This window comes from Bos grunniens, chromosome 4, assembly GCF_055505025.1.
Source record: "Bos grunniens cultivar Pamir isolate PY7600 chromosome 4, Bosgru_T2T1.0, whole genome shotgun sequence".
Classification (NCBI taxonomy): Eukaryota; Metazoa; Chordata; class Mammalia; order Artiodactyla; family Bovidae; genus Bos; species Bos grunniens.
In genome coordinates, this window is record NC_141168.1 from 43,965,111 (window position 1) to 43,983,568 (window position 18,458).

The 18,458-nt window shown below is 51.0% G+C and overlaps 1 protein-coding gene across 1 annotated transcript in view; it reads left to right on the forward strand.

The window, feature by feature from the left end:
• Positions 1–18,458, forward strand: part of ADCY1 (adenylate cyclase 1) — a 101,556-nt gene that overhangs the window by 11,378 nt on the left and 71,720 nt on the right. The window contains exons 2-3 of the mRNA XM_086398403.1: positions 3,390–3,539; positions 16,683–16,801. Of these exons, the coding sequence (XP_086254529.1) occupies positions 3,390–3,539; positions 16,683–16,801 (269 nt within the window). The remainder of the gene's footprint in view (positions 1–3,389; positions 3,540–16,682; positions 16,802–18,458) is intronic.

Consider the following 18,458-nt stretch of genomic DNA (forward strand, 5'->3'; position numbering starts at 1 on the left):
GCCACAGAGTAAAGGGAAGGTGTGGGGAAGGTGGGTGTAGAGGGGGTGACAAGGGGACCCAGCTCACCCCCACTCTGCTACTGATTTTTCCCTTGACCAGATTGCCCAGCCTCTGCCAGCCCTTCTGCCCCTTGGCCCGCGCCTCTCCGCCCAGACCTCACTGGGGACCTCCACTTTCCCCTGTTTCTGCCACAGGCCACCTGAAAAGCCCTAGCTTCCAGGCTCAAGTGTGACCTGTGGCTTCGTGCACCCTGTGCTCAGCTGACCTTGGGTGCCTGGCCCCTCAGTTGGACTCTTTGTCCTTGTCCTGACAGTGACAGCTGAGGGCTTCACCGCAGGGGTGCCAGGCTGGACAGCATCTCAGAAGAGGCATCCTGTGTGTTATCTTGTCTCCATGTTCAGAACCTTAAATTGAGCCTAGGACGGCATGCAGAAGCCATGAATGATTAAGGTTCTACTGGGAGATGAGTGTTTTGTGCAAAGACTCACTGTTATTTAAATTTTTAGAAACCTGTCCAGCCCTGTACCTGTGGGTGTTTTAAACACACTTAGTATGCTTTTAAATATTGATTCTGCCTGCCTGCCTGCTAAGTCACTTCAGTGGTGTCCGACTCTTTGCGACCCTATGGACTGTAGCCCACCAGGCTTCTCTGTCCATTGGATTCTCCGGCAAGAGTACTGGAGTGGGTTTCCATGCACTTGTGCCATGCACAAACCTGAAGGCTGTCCCCTTCAGGGGATCTTCCTGACCCAGGGATCGAACCTATGTCTCTTATGTCTCCTGCATTGGCAGGCAGATTCTTTACCACTAGCACCATCTGGGAAGACCAAGTATTGATTCCACCAATGTGCAGTGTGTTGTTTCATATACGCTGGTCTTCCTGGTGCCACCAGAAAATCGCCTTCATCAACAGACTGGCATGAACTGGTCCCAGAATACAGCAGGTGGTCCTTTAGATACAGAAGACACTGTCTGGTTCGGGGGCCCAGTGCAGCTGCCCTGGGAGCACAGTGCTGGCAGCCAGGACCAGCACTGAGACCGACTGGACTGGCCTCGGAGAAGCATGCGTGTTCCAGTCCTGCACCTGGAGAAAGCATGGATGCTCCAGCTAGGGGGGCGCTCAGATTTGGAGGTGTTCAGGGTCACAGTGAGGGTGAAGGGTCACATGCAGGGTCACAGGGAGATGATGAGGTCATGGAGATGTCAGGACCTGACTTGGAGATGGTCAGGTCACATGGAGATACTCAGGGTCATGTGGAGATGATGAGATCGTGTGGAGATAATCAGGGTCACAGGGAGATAATCAGGGTCACATGGAGATGGTCAGGTCACAATGCGACCTTCCAGGTAACGGCAGGCACCATTTTTATTGGACTTTCGGCTGTTCTCCTAGACCCCTCTCAGGATGGCCGTCCCTCCCTCTGGGGGGCAGAGGTAGGATCCAGGAGGTGATTTGCAGGAGAGTATTTTGTACGCAGTCCGTGTTAGGTGTAAGTGTGTGTCCATCCTCTGCCAACTGTAAGTGGGCGAGTTGTCCCTGTTGGGTTTGCTGGGGGCTCACTCCCCTGCTGGGGGTTTAGGGAGATGACCATTGGGTGCTGGGGTCCTGTGGATTCCAGTTGCTTGGCCTGTCTCCCTGTGTCCTCCTGTGAACAGTTTCCATGTCTCTAGATGGATGTTACTGCCGACTGCGACCTCCCTGGGCTCCCTGTCCTTGTCCCTCAACTCTCCCTGTTCGGGCCACCTTGCCCGTCACTGCCTGGACTCTGGCAGGTGTCCTCTAATTGTGGACTGCTGTCCCATCTGCCACTGTGTTTATTTGTCCTGTGTAGTCGTGTGTGATATCAGTCCTGGGTGGGGAGTATTTCGGGTTAATCCATGAGGAGTGGTGACACTCAGAACCTGCAGGAAATGCTGGAGTTTAATCAAACATAAAATCATCCATTTTTACAGTGACTGTGACGGGGGTGGGTGGGTGCAGCGGTTTTATGAACACTGCAGCCTCACAGGGAGATAGATGGGCGCCCTTTCTCTCTCAGTGGCCTGGGGGCTCCAGGGGGGTGTGCTGGGGTTCTGCTGGTCCATGGAGGCGCCTCTGTCTGGCCCTGGGCCCTGTGGCCATGAGAGGTAGGTACAGGTCAGCTGAGGAGGCTGAGCAGGGGACGTGGGGTTTGATCCTTCCCCAGCCCTGCCACTCTGCGAGGTGTGACCATCATCTGTCGTGGGTTCCTGTGAAGTCCCCCGAGCTCAGTCGTGGGCAGTCTGGCCTGGACTTGCGATTAGGCAGGTGAAAGCAGGAAGTGGTCACACACTGCGCTCCTCAGACTTCCTGCCTTAACTCCCAGGCTGGGCAGAAGCTGCCCTGGAAGGGTCCTTCCTGGCCAGGTCCCTTTCTGGCTTCTCGTCTGTTGACGTGGAGTGAGAACTGGAGCCATCAGAGGCTCTGGACGCTGCATTTTCTTCATCTTCATACGTGCAAAAGTCCACTTCATACCCAATTGCCATTCTTTCTTCTTTGTTTTTAATCCGCTCGCCTTCACTGCTTATCTCCAGAGCCTTCCATGCTGCCTTTATGGGAATAACCACTCTGTCTGCACCTTCGACACTTCTAGGTGTAGTGTTTCCTTGGGCTGTTGTAATGAAGTGTCCAGACTGGGCGGCTCAGACAGCAGACGCCACTTCTCGGCCTTCTGGAGACTGGTGTTTCGCGAGGCCCCTCCTTGGCTTGCTGATGGCCGTCTTCTCTGTGTCTTCGGGCAGCCGTCCCTCTGTGTGTGTCTGTGTCCTCATCTCCTCTTACAGGGACACCGGTCATGTGGGATTGTTCTGGATATTGTTTAGTCACTAAGTTGTGTCCGACTCTTTGTGACCCCATGGACTGTAGCCTGCCAGGCTCCTCCGTCCATGGGATTCTCAGACAAGAATACTGGAGTGGGCTGCCGTTCCCTCCTCTAGGGGATCTTCCCGACCCAGGAATCGAATGCGTGTCTCCTGCGTTGAAGGCGGATTCTTTACCACTGAGCCACCAGAGAGGCCCCTCGTGTTGGATTAGGGCCGCCCCAATGGCTTCACTTTCTCTTGATTACCTCTTGAAAGACCCTGTCTCCAAGTATAGCCCCTCTCTGGGGGATTGGGGGTCAGGACTTCCACGTGAATTTTGGGGGACGCACCTTGCATCCTTGCCCACTATTCAATGACATGAAGCTTATAGCACAGATGACCCCTCAGAGGGTGCGGGATGAGGCTTGGCTTGTGGCCACATGAGGCTGGCTTGGCGCGTGGGTCTGGCTGGCGTGGTCATTTCGTGGGCTGGTGGTTGGGGGGCGTGGAGGAGCCTCTGCCGAGCCAGGCCCCTGGTGCAGTCCTCTGCATTGTTTTCTCCCCCCAGCTGGGGGCCAACGCTCTGCTCTTCCTCGGTGTGAACGTGTATGGCGTCTTCGTGAGGATCCTGGCTGAGCGCGCCCAGAGGAAGGCCTTCCTGCAGGCCCGGAACTGCATTGAGGACCGGCTGAGGCTGGAGGACGAGAATGAGAAGCAGGTCAGTGCCCAGGGCCTCACCTAGAGGGGCGTGGGGGGCCTGGGGTCGGGGGATGGAGCCTCACAGCCTTCTACACCGAGGGCTCTGGGGGTGGAGCCAGCCTGACTCATCTGAGAGTTGGATAGGGGTCTCAGGCCCCCACTGGTCCCTGTGCCTCTGTGGGCCAGCTCCCTCGGCCTGTTGGGGAAGAGTGGACAGTTGTTGGGGGCACTGTGGGAGTGAAGGCAGAAGAACTGCCATCTGTGGCCTCAGTTTACCTGCTGGTGATATGTGGTACAGGACTATGGAGGAGATGCCCGGGGACATTTGCAGGCCCTAAGTGGAGGTAGAGGAGAGCTGGACTTGGTGCCTCTGGAAGGGCTGAGTTGTTAGGAAGTAGGGGTCACCATGGCAGCCCCACAGCTGAGCTTGGCTGAGGCTGCAGAGCACTGTACCCTGTGATCTGAAGGCTTGGAGGAAGCCGGGCTGGGTTCCCCCCGCCCCAGCCACTGTCAGCTGCATGTCCTGGGCTCACTCCCGCAGTGATGTTTCCTCTGCTGCTGTCCTGGGACCACCAGGCTGCTCTGAGCACCCTAGATGAGGCCTTCAGCTAGGAGCCCCCAGACTCCTAAGCTTTATGAAAGTGCAGAGGCTTGTTTTCCTGGGGTGGGGTGGATGGGATGGGTTTATAAATGAGATGCTATTATTGTGGTAAATATAAGGCATGAAGTACTGACTGTACATTTTAAAATGTACATATTTCCATTTATAGGTACTGTAATGATGCCTAGTATTTACAGTAAAAGAAGTAGATGGCTTATGTATATTTAGATCGTGTGTAGATCTGTGGGTGGCTTTGTCTGTGAATGGTGTATGGGTGTGGGAGCTACTTGTCTGTGAGGAAATGTGCACACGTGTGATGTGCACGTGTGCATGTGTGCACGTGTGTGTTTTGTGTGCACATGTGTGGATTTGTATTTCTGTACACATGTGTATTAGATATGTGGGGCCTGTGTGCAAATGTATAGAGGTGCATATGTGCTCATGTTAGTGTGTGGGTATATCCACGTATGTGGATTTGCATTCATGTGGATCTTGTGTGCATGCCTGTATGTCTGTGTTCACGTGTCCATGTGTGTATGGTTGTGGATATGTGTGCATTTGTGTGTATGTGCGCATGTAGATGTGTGTGTATGTGTGCACACATGTGTATACTTGTGCATGCTCGAGTATAAGGAGTGTATTTTTCCAGATCAGCATCATTAGCACCAATGGGGAGTCTTTGTTGCTTAGAGGGCCTTGAACGCTGTGTCCTTACCTTCATCACGTCCAAGAGATCCCAAAAGTGAGTCTTCAGAGTTCTCTCCCCTTAAATACATCTGCTGAAGTGCTGGAAAGATTGATGTGGGGGCCACTCTTGTGTGGATGAATCTGAATCTTCCTTTGCATCCCCTCTGTTTTCCCTCTGCTCCATCTCCTTTCAAATGTTTTCCTTTCCCACATTTTCTAATTTTAAAAAGTTATTTGGCTTTATTGCAGTACAATTGATTTATAATGTTCTGTTAGTTTAAGGTATATAGCAGAGTGATTCAGTTATACATTTTTTTTTTCAAAAAATTCTTTTCACTTAGAGATTATTACAGAATAGAGTTCCCTGTGCTGTATAGTAGGTCCTTGTTGGTTATCTATTTTATATACAGTAGTGTGTATATGTTAATCCCAGACTCCTAATTTATGCATCCCCCCAATGGCACCCCACTCCAGTACTCCTGCCTGGAAAATCCCATGGATGGGGGAGCCTGGTAGGCTGCAGTCCATGGGGTCGCTGAGGGTCGGACACAACTGAGTGACTTCACTTTCACTTTTCACTTTTGTGCATTGGAGAAGGAAATGGCAACCCACTCCAGTATTCTTACCTGGGGAATCCCAGGGACTGGGAAGCCTGGTGGGCTGCCGTCTATAGGGTCACACAGAGTCGGACACGACTGAAGTGACTTAACAGTAGCAGCAACCTTTCCCCTTTGGTAACCATAAGCTTGTTTTCTGTGTCTGTGAGTCTGTTTTTAAGTTCATTTGTATCATTTTTTTTAAGATTCCACATATAAGCTGTATCATTTGGTATCTGCCTTTCTTTGTCTGACTTACTTTGCTTAGGATGATAGTCTCTAGGTCCGTCCATGTTGCTACATATGGTATTATTTCATTCTCTTTTTATTGCTGAGTAATATTCCACTGTGTAAGTATAGCACATCCTCTTTATCCATTCATCTGTCTGTGGACACTTAAGTTGCTTCCTTGTCTTGGCTGTTAGAAACAGTGTTGCAGTGAACGCTGGGGTGCATGTATTTTTTAGAATTATGGTTTTTTCTGGACTTACTTTCTCTGATTTTTGTCTTCATTTCTTTTCTTACTCTTGCCACCTTTCCTACAGATTACCTAGCTTCCACCCTTAAAACGTGTTTAAATGCTTGATGCGCCCTCTGTCTCTCGGGTGGGTCCTGCCTGTCAATGGTGAGGATGCTGGCCGCACACGTGGGTTCTGCAGATGTGTTTCTCCCCCTATGCCCACATTCCTGCCCTGGGAACACAGTGGCTGAGCAACCTCTTTTGCTTTCATGGAGCAGTTGCGAGCCCAGCCTCTGCTGCTGTTCATATGTGACTTCTCTGCAGCTCTGAGAGCAAGGGTTTATTTTCTCAGTCCTACAGCTGAGGAAACCCAGATTGGTGGAGGCTCAGAGACACGTCTGAGTTCTAATAGCAGGCCTGATGTTCTTAAGCAGGAAATCTACAAAATGGTAAATGTCACCCAGTCCTGTCAACCCAGCTAAACGCTCCGTATTTTCAAGTCTTTGTCCTTATGCACATTCTCTCCCCATGTCATTGTCATTTTGGTGTATACACAATTATGTTTCTGCATTTTGACTTATTTCCCATAGGTGTATCCAGTCGGTGCTCTAAAGGTAATGGAAAACAGCTGCTGCTTCCTGTGTGCGTGTCTGGCATCTGACATTTGGATACTTAAAAACGTTTCTTTTTCATAAGCATCTTTATTCATATAGACTTGAAATATCTTTGGTTATATCCTCAGGAGTGCAAATGGGATGTTCTTTCTCTCTCTGGGTCCTGGGCATTTTCCAAAACATGTTGTGCTTCATTTTATCTTTATAAGTAATAATTAGTTACACTGGGCTCTGGGGAGCAGTGGTTGAGTGGGGTCCTGGGGCCAACAGAGCCAGCTTCACAGGGAGCCTGTCAGAAATAGAGATTCTCAGGCCTGCCCAGTCCCGTGGGTGGGGTGGGCCCAGCGTTCGGGGTTCTGGTGTGTATTCCCACTGTTGCTCATGACGCACTTTTTCCCTCCCTCCCCTTTTCCCTGCTTCCTGTTAGAACGTGGTTCCTCCCATTTATTCAGATGCTGGTTACTAGCCGTGGCCGCTTCTCCACGTGTGCTTACCATTTGTATTTCTGTGTGGAGTGTGTGTTCTAATCCTTTGCCTGCTCATGCTCTGACTTTCCTGTGGGTTTGAACGAGCCTCTCACTAGAGAAAGGCTGGTGCTTCATCTGAAGGGATCCCCGTGTTGCCCAAGCCTGTTCCTCTAGCTCTGCTTTTCTTTGTGTAAAAACTCAATCTTTCATGTTTTCCAATGTATCAGTCATCTTCCTTGGTGGTTTCATCTATTGCTGCAGAGCTGAGCACACGGAATGTGGAAGTGAGTGAGGACGGGTCATCCCCATGAGTTCCCCTGGCTGGTCCTGCGAGGAGGCGAGGCAGCATCCTGACTTATTCTGTGTTTCCGATTGCACCGGCAGGTGGTATCACAGGACAGCTGTCTCCCTGGGCAGCCTTGTACCCAGCACTCAGGTTACTCCCTGCCTCTGGTTTGCCTGACTGTTTTTAGCTCAGGGAGCCTTGTCTCTTTGGGTGGCAGAAGGGAAACCCTCGAGCTCACATGGGGCTCAGGCACCCCTTCGGGGCTCTCAAGCACCCGTAGGCACTTGATACATCAAAGCCTGCCTGGGGACCGCCTGGCTGGGCCAGGGGAGCCTGCAGGTGGCCAGTCACCTCTGCTCAACTCATGCCTCTGTGTCAGTGTGAAAACCGCAGCCCTCTGAGTTGCAGGTGAGGGGTGCCCCAACCATACGGGCTTGTCATCTGTCTGTGTTTTCATGTCTCAGCTCGAGTCGCAGAGCATTCCAGTTCCATAGCTACTTCTAGAGTCTTCTCCAGGCCCTGACCCCATCAGGCGGCACCCAGGGTGATGTGGGGGGACGTTGGTGGGTGCAGCCTAGTTTTGTGAAGGCGATGCTGGGGGTGCACCCCAGTTCTGGAGGGGTTACTGGGGTATCTGGCTCCAGAGTGACCCCCGTGTGACAGCAGGTATGCCCCTATCAGCCTCTGCAGGAGGTGGGGTGACTCTGCGCTGGGGCTGGAGGGGTGGGAGTGGGGTCCTTGAATGAGGCTGAGTTGGGGAGGAGCTTGAGCGCAGAGGCCGAGCTGGAGAGGGAGGCTGGGCTTTGCACTTTGTGGAAGGACGTGCATGTACATGTGACCATGTGCATGTGACGTGGGGCCTCTGATGTGTTCGAGCAGGTCAGACAGTGGGTCAGATGCAGGTTTGGGGGGGTCGGTGTGGAGGCAGGACTTGGAGGCAGGTCAGGGGCAGATACTCTAGATGTTGGTGGGTTGTTCTTTCCTTTCTTCCAGGGTGAGTATCCTCCTGGAGCTATCGCGGTTGGAGGCTTTGAGAGGTAGGCAGGAGAAGGTTGTGCTTCGTGGCTTGAAGCAGATGTTTCTCCTGAGCCCCAGGAGATGTCTTCTCCCTGGGATGTGCCCACTCTGCATAAATCTGCCACCAACATTGTTCTTGCCTATGTTGATTGGTTACTTTTTATTGAAGTGTAGTTGGTTTATAGGGGCTTCCCTGGTTGGCTCAGTGATGAAGAATCGCCAGCTAATTCAAGAGACATGGGTTTGATCCCTGGTCTAGGAAGATCCACTGGAGAAGGAAATGGCAACCCACTGCAGTATTCTTGCCTGGAGAATTCTGTGGACACAGGAACCTGGCAGGCTACAGTCCATAGGGTCGCAAAGAGTTGGACACGACTTAGCGACTAAGTGCACATACTGGTTTACAATACTGTGTTATAAATAGTTTCAGCAAAGTGATTTAGTTGTGCAGGTTTCAGGGTGCACTTCATCACAGCCCTTGGGGAGAGCCTCTGACTGTCGTAGGGAAGGATGCCACCGTGAGCTCTCACCACTCACCTGCTCTCAACCCGGAAGGACCTGTGGGCATTCCATGCCTGTAATCACTGATTTTTAAGACAACCCTGAGAAGAAGGTGATAATTGCTCCAGTAATCAGGAACATCCCCTCACCTCCTACACTGTTTAGAACTAATTAGCCCTGCGGTTGCTGTTTTGAAAGGAAATCCATCTGCTTTGTCTACAAAATCTGAGTTTGTATTTATCTCCTGCCCTCCTCCCTGCACATGTGGGCAGGCATGGTCTCCCAGACGAGTCTCCCAGACGAGTCTCCCAGAGCAAGGCCTCCTCTGACCTTTTCACCAGTGGGAATGTTTGAAGTGGTCGGTTCCCCTCAATGCAGCCCGCAGGAGCAGAGGGGCTGGAGAGGATGGGCACGGGGCCCATCTGCTTCACTGGGCACACTCTCGTTCTGGAAGGTTCTCTGCTGTGCTTTGAAGTAGCTACCTGAGTTGTCAGTGTCCCCGAGGCTGACTCCTATAAGAGAGACTTGTATATGCTTAAGTGACCCCCCCGCCCCCAGAATCAGAACAGACAGTGGCCCCTGCACAGAGCTGCCCAACTCTGTCCTGTCCTAGTCTTGGCAGAACAGATGAATGAGCTTGATCTGAAAGGGTTCTTTCCTCTAGGTTCTTAGATCTTTAATTTTAGGCCTCTGTGTCCGTAGCTGAGCATGTAAGAACCTTGTTCTGTTTTATAAATCTGAGAACTGGGGCTGGCTTGAAGAATTTAAATGATGTGGGAAGGATAATAAGGCGAGTCACAAAGTAGCTAGTGACTAAGTGAGAACAGCAGAGGCCACAGCCCAGAATCCCCCCAAACCAGCCGTGGCCCACTTTCTCCTTTTATAGCCCATGTCTCCTCAGCCATTGAAAAGGCTCACACAGAGGTTTTGGGTTAAAATATTCCAAAGGGCTGTGAAAGGGCCTTTTTAATAGGTCTCTTTCAGTTTCAGACAAAAGTTGGTTCTTTGAAACAGAAAAGCCTTAGAGAGACTGACCAAGAAGAAAGAGCAGACACAAGATGATTAGGGACGGGAATACACAAGCCACAGAGATAAAGCTGGGTTAAAGATAGATAAGAGGGAAATACTTAGAGGTTTTTAAATTTTTTTTTGCCAGAATATTTGAAAACAGACAAAATGGACAAATTCCCAGAAAGGTGTTAGTTACTAAAATTGATTCTAGAAGAAAAAGAAAGCCTGAAACATCCTATGATCATTAAAACGATTGACTCAGTACTGAAAAGCTTGCCCCAAAGTCATCATCAGACTCCAGTGGTTCTACAGCTGAGTCATAGAAACTTCTGAGGAAAACGTTGTTCCAAGCTGATCATCCACAGGACAGAAACTCCTTGTGAGAGTGCAGGGTAACCTTGCTCATGATTTTGGAGGACGGAGCCAGAATTGCAGAATCTCAGAAATGCAGGTCAGACAGATGCACAGGGGAGCAGCTTCTGCCCCCCTAGTCCTGCATTCATGACTGGTATCTGCCCTGAGGCCCTTTGCCTCTTGGTGCCAAGTGGGTTGGGAGAGGCCCAGCTGGAATTTCTGTGGGGGTGGTCATCCTTGACCCAGCACATCTGAATGCTTGGCCTATGGCTCCAGGGACCCTGGGATGGAGGGAACCTGGTCTCAGCCAAATGTGGGACTGCATGGGAGACAGCAGCAGTTGGCTCCTGTGGGGAGGCCCAACTGGAGGATGGGGGGGGGGTCTGAGAAGCATGCTACATGGGGGAGGGGTGTGCCTTGGAAGAAATATAGAAATATTTGATTGGGGCTTTGAAGGTTATGTAGGAGTTTGCCAGGTAGAGGCTGGGAGATGGGGAGCAGTAGGTGGCTTTCACTCAGTAAATGGGGGGTGGGGTGGGGCACCCAGTGGGGTATTCCAGTCAGGGCAGGCAGATTGGTAAGCTGCAGCTTTGTCATCCTTCAGCTTGGAGAGAGCTGGGGCAGAGTTGGACAACCTGCTTCACTGAGTGGGGGTAGGGAGCAGACAGAGACCACTTGGGGGCCTCATGTGATCACAGCTCCCCACTGGGGTCTAACCCTGAGGTCTGAGCCTGTCAGAGCTGGGGAGCATAGGGAAGGGAGTGAGAGCCCTCTGAAGGTCACCCCTTAGCTCCTTGGGGCCTCCTCCCTACTGCTCCCCACAGCCCGGCCAAGAAGCCTGGGCTTGCAAGGTCTGACTCTTGAGATCAGTGTCCTTGCCCTGACTGCAGCGGCCACCACTCCAAAGTCCCTAACATGCCTCAAATGCCATTGTTAGGTCATAATTCCAGAATTGCATGCAATTGTTTGCAATGTGTACTCAGTTTGTCATTCTAACAAGATAAATGAAACTTTGACAATTTTGATTTCCCATTGTGTGAAGAAATCTATCAAGAGAAAGCAAATTTCTTTTAAAGTGATATAGGATGGATTTTTAAACAGATCTGACTCATTCACAGCACCTTTAGAAACCACCATAGATGTTATTTATTTTTAATTAAAAAAACCTATTGATCTATAGTTTACATACTGCTGCTGCTGCTGCTAAAGTCACTTCAGTCGTGTCCGACTCTGTGTGACCCCATAGACGGCAGCCCACCAGGCTCCGCCGTCCCTGGGATTCTCCAGGCAAGAACACTGGAGTGGGTTGCTATTTCCTTCTCCAATGCATGAAAGTGAAAAGTGAAAGTGAAGTCGCTCAGTCGTGTCCAACTCCTAGCGACCCCATGGACTGCAGCCCACCAGGACCCTCCGTCCACGGGATTTTCCAGGCAAGAGTACTGGAGTGGGTTGCCATTGCCTTCTCCAGTTTACATACTATTAAGTTCAATTTAAAGTTCAAAACAACTAAATGACTTTTCTGATATTTTGGGTGTGTAACCATTATAATAATCTGTTTTTTGAAAATTTTCAATCACCCCAGAAAGAAAGCTGTACCCATTAGTGGTCACTTCTTATTCTAGACACTGTTAATCTGTGTTCTGTCTCTATGGTTTTGCCTGCTCAGGAAGTTTCTTATAAATGGAATCATATGTATGTGGCCTTTGGTGTCTGGCTTCTTTAACTTTGCATACTGTTCTCAAGGTGTATCTGTGTTGTAGCATTGGTCAGTGCTTCATGCCTTGTTATGGCTGAATAGTATTCTACTGTGTGGATGGACCGCACTGTTTATCCATTCGTCTATTGATGGATGTCTGGGTTGTTTCTACTCTTCTGTTGTTTTTCCAGTCTATTTTCTCTGTTTTTCAGTTTGGTCAATTTCTACTGTTCTGTCTTCAAGTTCACTAAACTTTCCTTGGTCCCCTCCATTCTGATGTTCCCATTTGTTGAGCTTCTTATTTCAGGTTTTTCTTTTTAGTTTTAAAATTTCCATTTGATTCTTTTTTTATTTTTTTGTTTTGTTTTGTTTGTTTATTTTATTATTTTTGTATCTTTTATTTGTTTGCTGAGAGTTTCTGTTTTTTCACTTTTGCAAGCATATTTGTAGTTGTTCATTGAATCATTCTTAGGATAACGGCTTTAAAATCTTGTTAGTTATTCTGATTATTGTCATTTGGTGTTGGAGTCTGTTGATAACCTTTGTTCATTTGTTGAGATTGTTTTGGTTCTTTGTATGATGAGTGATTTCTGATTGGAACCTGGACAACTGGGGTATTGTGTGTGGGACTCTGTGTCTTATTTGAACTTATTTCTATGACTTCATTTGGTAGGGGAAAGTGGAGACCACCACTTCAATACTTCCTTCTTGAGGTACAAGTCGAGGTTCCATACTGAGCCTCTGTTGGGACTTATGGTGGTGGGGGTACCTCCTTACTGCTGTGCAGGAGGGAGTTCTGGCTTCTGACTTGGAGGGAGGAGCAGGAAAGCCCTTGGCTCTGCTGATGCAGTGGGGCAGGGTTGGTGGGGTGCACTGGGTGTTACCAGCTGGTGGCGAGCACAGGCAGAGTTCCCTGCATGGCTTCTCTGCACCCCAGCCTGGGGAGGATGGAGCTTTGCTGATTTTTTGGAGTGGTTTGCCTGGAGTGGGACAATTATTGTATAGCAGTTTCCATCTCCTGAGGCTACCCCTGTCCTGATCTTTTAGTCAGAGAGGGTCGAATTTATTGGAGCTTACTGCTGTGCCTGTTGACATTTCTGGGGCACCCACCTTCCAGCACCCAGTCTGGGGTATGTAAGGCAAAAAGAAAGTCCAGGCCCTTACCTGCAGACCATCCCTTGCACAGAGGTTTCTGCCTCCTTCCCTCTGCCTTTAAGAGCCTTCAGATGACTGTTTTATATGTCATGTCCAGGACTTTTTGTGTACTTAGTGGGGGAATAGGAAAAAGTGCTTTTCCATCTTTTCAGAAACAGTCTTCATAATTGTTGTTTAAATATCTAATGTTTATTAAGGTTAATATATTAAGTCACATTTTGATAATCAAGATAAAATTGAGGTTTTTATATAGCCTTCATAGAATGCTGGGATATTTTGTATGATTCATATTTATAAATTTGTCCCTTTGATTTCTGGCTTTGTGTCTTATTTCACTAGTTAGAACTCATCATGTAGCTGTCTGCTTCTAATGTAATGTTTATTGCTGCCTGAGGCTTGAGGGCTGGGTTTGGAATTGGATGTGGATTTCAGGTATAATCTTTATGATGTCAGCCAGCTAAGTTGTTTGCTGCTTTTTGTTTTTAATCAGGGACGGGCGCTTGATCTTTTCAGATGGCTGGCTGCTTTGCTCCCTGTGGGCGAGGTTGTGTACTTTCAAGTCTTGATTATTAATGTGTGTTGGCTTCAGGCACTATCACTAATCTTGTGGATGGAGTTAATGCTCAGCCCTTGGTCAGAAATATAGCCTGCTATTAGGAACTTCATATGACAGTGGCTTATGCAGTGAGATAACTCTTTCTCTTACATATGTATTGCAGGCCCGGCACTTTATGGCCAGTGATGCAGATCTGACCCATGCAATCCTCACAACCCAGTCTCCATCTAGTTAAATGGTCTGCCATTGGTAGTGTGTAGCTTTCTTCCTCCTGAACTAAGATGGTCGGTACAGATCCAGCCATCATGACTGTATCCCCAGCAACAGAAGGAGGGAAGAAGAACAAACTGCCTTTAGGGAATATTCCAGAAATTTCCACTTGATTCTTCAGCTCCTATCTCCTTGGCCACATCTAGTTGAACAGGAGGCTGGACAATACAGCTTTCATTCCAGGTTTTCAAGTCCCCTGATGAGAATGAGGGGCTAGATTGTGGTGCTAGTGGTGGAGAAGGGATCCTGGGACAGTGCTAACCCAGCCATCTGTCTCGGCACCCCACGCTGCGCTGGGTGTGTGCCCCTGGGCTGCAGTAGCACCTGGCCTAACCCTCTGTACCTGCCCCCTGATTTCCTCTTGAAGTCCCGGGCTAGTCAGCGTCCCTCTGCCTTTTCAGTCCTTCCCTCCTGGTGGCTGCCCTGGTTTCCTTGTTCTAACTCCAAGTCGTGCAGGACAGCTGAGGTGATGGAGAGACCGAGAGAGGGGAGGGCTCTCCTCAGCAGGACCCCGATGGGGAGGCTCAGGGAGAGTGGTCGGTTCTGGGGCTGTGAGACGGTGAAGGAAGGCGTGAGGCGGGCACTGGGGAGGACAATTTCCCTTGCTTGATTTGACTTGGGCGACACCCGAGTGCTTTTCCAAGAGCAGGTGACAGATTTAAAAGACGCAGGAGACAGAAGAGTGAAGCTGTGAAGAGCTGTCATCGGAAGTGCTGGGAGGTGTGATACAAGATAGGGACCCCTGTGGGTCAGCGAGGGCCTGAGGTGTTTGTCCCCTTCTCAGAACACCCTGCTGAGGAGGTTGGTGTGGTTATCACCCTGATAGACAGGGTGGGATTGAGACAGAGTTTAACTAATGGCCCTGGAGGAGGCAGAGTCGGGATGGGAGGCCAGGCAGCTGTCCTGCAGGCCCTGGGACTCTTCTCCCTGAGACCCCCCTGCATGGGGCTCTGGGGTGCACCCTGAGCCCCTAGACTGGCAGGTGGCCTGAGGGGCCTGGGCTTGTAGACGCTCCTGATGTGGGGCAGCAGAGAGGGCTCTGCGTGTTCCCAGGGCCCTTCCAGGGTGGCCTGCCTTGTCATCGAGCTGCTTATGTTTTCCCACCTTGCACCTCAGGGCAGGGCAGTGACAATCTCTGGAAGCTTCCAGGTGGTCCTTTGATGGTGGCCCAAGTGAGCCCCCTGCCGAGTACTCTCTGGGACCGCGGGCTCGCCAGCAGAGGCTCCTGTCCACGGGTGGTGCTCGGGGTTGTCCCCAGAGGCCCCGCTGCTAAGGAAGGGATGATCAGGTCCTGTCTACACTCAGTTCACACACCAGCTCCCACGCCCTGGGCACTGGGACTTTCTGTGCCCGAGGCTGCTCTCACATGCTCACTTAGACTGGTACTTCCATCTTGGAGGGGCCTCTCCCCCTGTGCTGTGCTCTTGCGATGTTCCTCCTGAGTGTGGGGGTCTGTCCAGCCTCGAGCCATGTGGGGGCCACAGTGGGTCCCGCCACCCCACATAGACCAGGCCTGGTTCTCCTGGGTGCACATACTGAGCTCCACCTGGTGCCGGGTGGGGCTGGGCCTGGCCTCCATCCGAAGTGTATGTGGGGATGTGTCACCTGGGGAGACTCTTCCTATGCATCAGATACATTCTCCCATCTTAAAATAACTTTATGATCTGGAGCCAAGGGGGTGAAGCCCTCACACCCCTACCCCAGGCCCCTGAGGCCATTTCCTGGAGGTGGGAGTGCTTTTGGTGACTCTTGTCACTGCTGCTGCTGTGATTGCCCTCCAGAGAATGTCACGTGGGGGAGCGGCTGCTCCCAGGCAGAGATGTGGTCTCATACTGCGGGGTAGACCTGGGGTCTACGAGGGTCTCAGGTCCTGGGGACTGCACCTGGCCACCTGGTCTAAGTGGGAGATGCCAGAAATCCACGTGGCCCCTTCTGAGCCTCCTCCATTGAGCAGACTGAGGGCCCAGGGGCTGTGGGCCCAGCCGGGTTGGGGGGTGCTACTGGAGAGAGAGTGAGGGAGGGACTACTGCCCCCTCCCTGCCCCACGTCCACCCCTGTAAGTAGGAAGTCTTACTTGATTGCAGGCAGGATCTAAATTCTGCACTTTTATTTTCTTTCCAAAGCAGAGTGTGTGTGGTTGGCGAGGGGCTCTGAAAGGGACAAAGGGAGGAGTGGGGGTCTCACCCCAGGTTTCTAGAACATGGTTTCTCAGACACGGTGTGACCGGTGGGGTTGAGGCCAGGGAAGGATCCGTCATGAGGAGGAGAGATGGGGACTGGAGAAGGAAACCAAGGTCCAGAAAGGGTGACAGAGCCCCCGGGGGCAGCGTGGCTCCTGTGGCTTATTAGCCCAGGCATTCGGTCCATACTCTTGGGGGTGGAGAACCTTTGACTCCTGCAGGTCTGGGAGTGATCAGAAGACAAGACCAGGAGAATATGCCACATTGTATCCAAAGTCACTTATCTCTGTGGAACATGGGCTCCTGTCTGTCCATGGGCATGGGCAGCCCACCTTGAGGTCCCTCTTGAGGCTGTGTTGGGTGATGGTGTGGGGAGTGAGGCTGGACAGGCCTGGTTGGAGACAGCGGTGTCTCCTCCCTGTGACCCCCACTCATTGGAGCTGGGGCACATGGTGAGCTCTCCCCAGCAAGCTTGCCCAGTGCTCTGGGAACGAGTTACCTGTGTGGTGACAGTCCAGGCCTGGGCACAACCCACCAAGGCTCTGGGGCTGGGCAGGGACCATGCGGCTGAACCACGTGCTGGCTGTGTGTGAGGAGGCTCTGGGGCCCCTCGTGGAGGGCAGCTCCTTGGCACCAAGGTCACTGGATTGGGCATGTCCAGGAATCACAGGGAGGAGCTGCTGTGTCACAGGAACCTGTCTCTTCTGTCCAGGAGCGGCTGCTCATGAGCCTCCTGCCTCGGAATGTTGCCATGGAGATGAAGGAGGACTTCCTGAAGCCCCCTGAGAGGATTTTCCACAAGATTTACATCCAGCGGCATGACAACGTGAGGTAGAGCTGGCACTAGTTTGGCCCTGTGATGGGCCTGGGGAGCTGAGGTGGGAGGTGATGGAGGTGTGGGAGGGGTGATCGGGGAGGGGGAAGTGATGGAGGAGGTGGGAGATGGTGGAAGTGGAGATAATGTTGTAGGTGGGGAGTGATGGAGGAGGTGCGAGAAGGTGGAGGAGAAGGAGGTAATGGCAGAGGAGGGTGATGATGGTGGAGGTGGAAAAGATGGTGGATGTAGTGGTAGAGGTGGGAGGTGATGGTGAAGGTGGAGGTGATGGAGGGGGAAGCGGTGATGGCAGAGGTGAGCAGAGGACCCTGATTTTAGGGAAGGAGGGAGCAGGTGTGGGTCAGGAGCCCAGGTGAGCACTTGCCCAGCAGGGAAGCAGTTCCCACAAGCAGTGTGGGTGGGCTTCTTGGGTGATGCATTTCACAGTAGCTATTTCTCATTTCTTCACCTTCTGTTTCCTGTATTGTCTGGAGAGCGTGGGAACTCTGTCCCTTAGCCAGACTTGGGCAGTGGCCGTTGAACTGGGAATTTGCCTGTATCAGGTTAATAACTGAGCATTGTTCTAGTTCATGCTGGGCTCTGGGGTAGGTGTTTCTTTTACTCTGTTTATCTCTTGGCAGCCCCAGGAGGTAGAGATGGTTATTCCCATTTTATAGGTGAGGAAACCGAGCCCTTGGAATGAACCAACTTTCCCTGGACACTCTAAAGTTTGCTAATTTGTTTTTAAAGATTCTGTTAAAATGTAATTTATTATATTAAATCATGCATTGCCTTTAAAGGTACTTAGAATAGCAGTGTTTCCTGTCTGGGGTAATACTTGACAAAAGTGTCAGGTAGGAAATGATGATTTGAAGGACCCACGCACTCTCTCTCCTTCTGGTCTTTGCTGGTTTTCTTGGGTGTTGGTGTCAGGCCTCCCTGCCCACTGAGCCCCTGTGGACACAAAAGGATAAGAAATTCCTCCTTCTGTCTGTGTCGAGTGCTGCAGACTGGGTCCCCACGAGCTGGTGCTTGTTTGTCTGAATGAGCCAAGGCCCACTGCTGCCAGCCCATCCTTGTCAGGGTCCAAGCGGCCCCTGTGTGTGGGCTGGTGTGGCTAACAGCTGTCTGGTGAGTGCACTCACTCCCACTGTTATGTCTCTTGATAAGGACCAGTTTTGTCTTCCTACAGAAGACGGTGAAGCCAAATGGGATTAAGGCCTGATATGTGAGGCCAACGTTCAAGCCCAGTCAGGAAAGGTCACTTGGTTCTGTTTAATATCATCACACCCTTGATATCCATGAGCACTGTCACCTCTACTTTATAGATGAGGAACTTGAGCTTCAGCAAAGTGAGGTGAGTGTGCAGGACTCCCTGGCCAGTGAGTGATAGGGCTGAAGCTAGTCTAGGATTGGCTGATGCTGATGTCTGCCTAGACCTTTCCACTTTGCACATTACCTTTTGTTACTGGGTAAGGACTCGATTTAGTGACCAAATGCCCTGCTGAGAAGACCAGACTACCACAATAATCCAGGGCACACCTTGCCAGGGCAGAGCATCTGCATACATCAAGGAAAGCATCAGACAGCAGGGGTCTTCTGGGGCTGCAGGTAGAGGTGGGCACGTGCATGGAGCACCCAAGTGCCTTTCTCTTCCTCTCCTCTCCTATAATG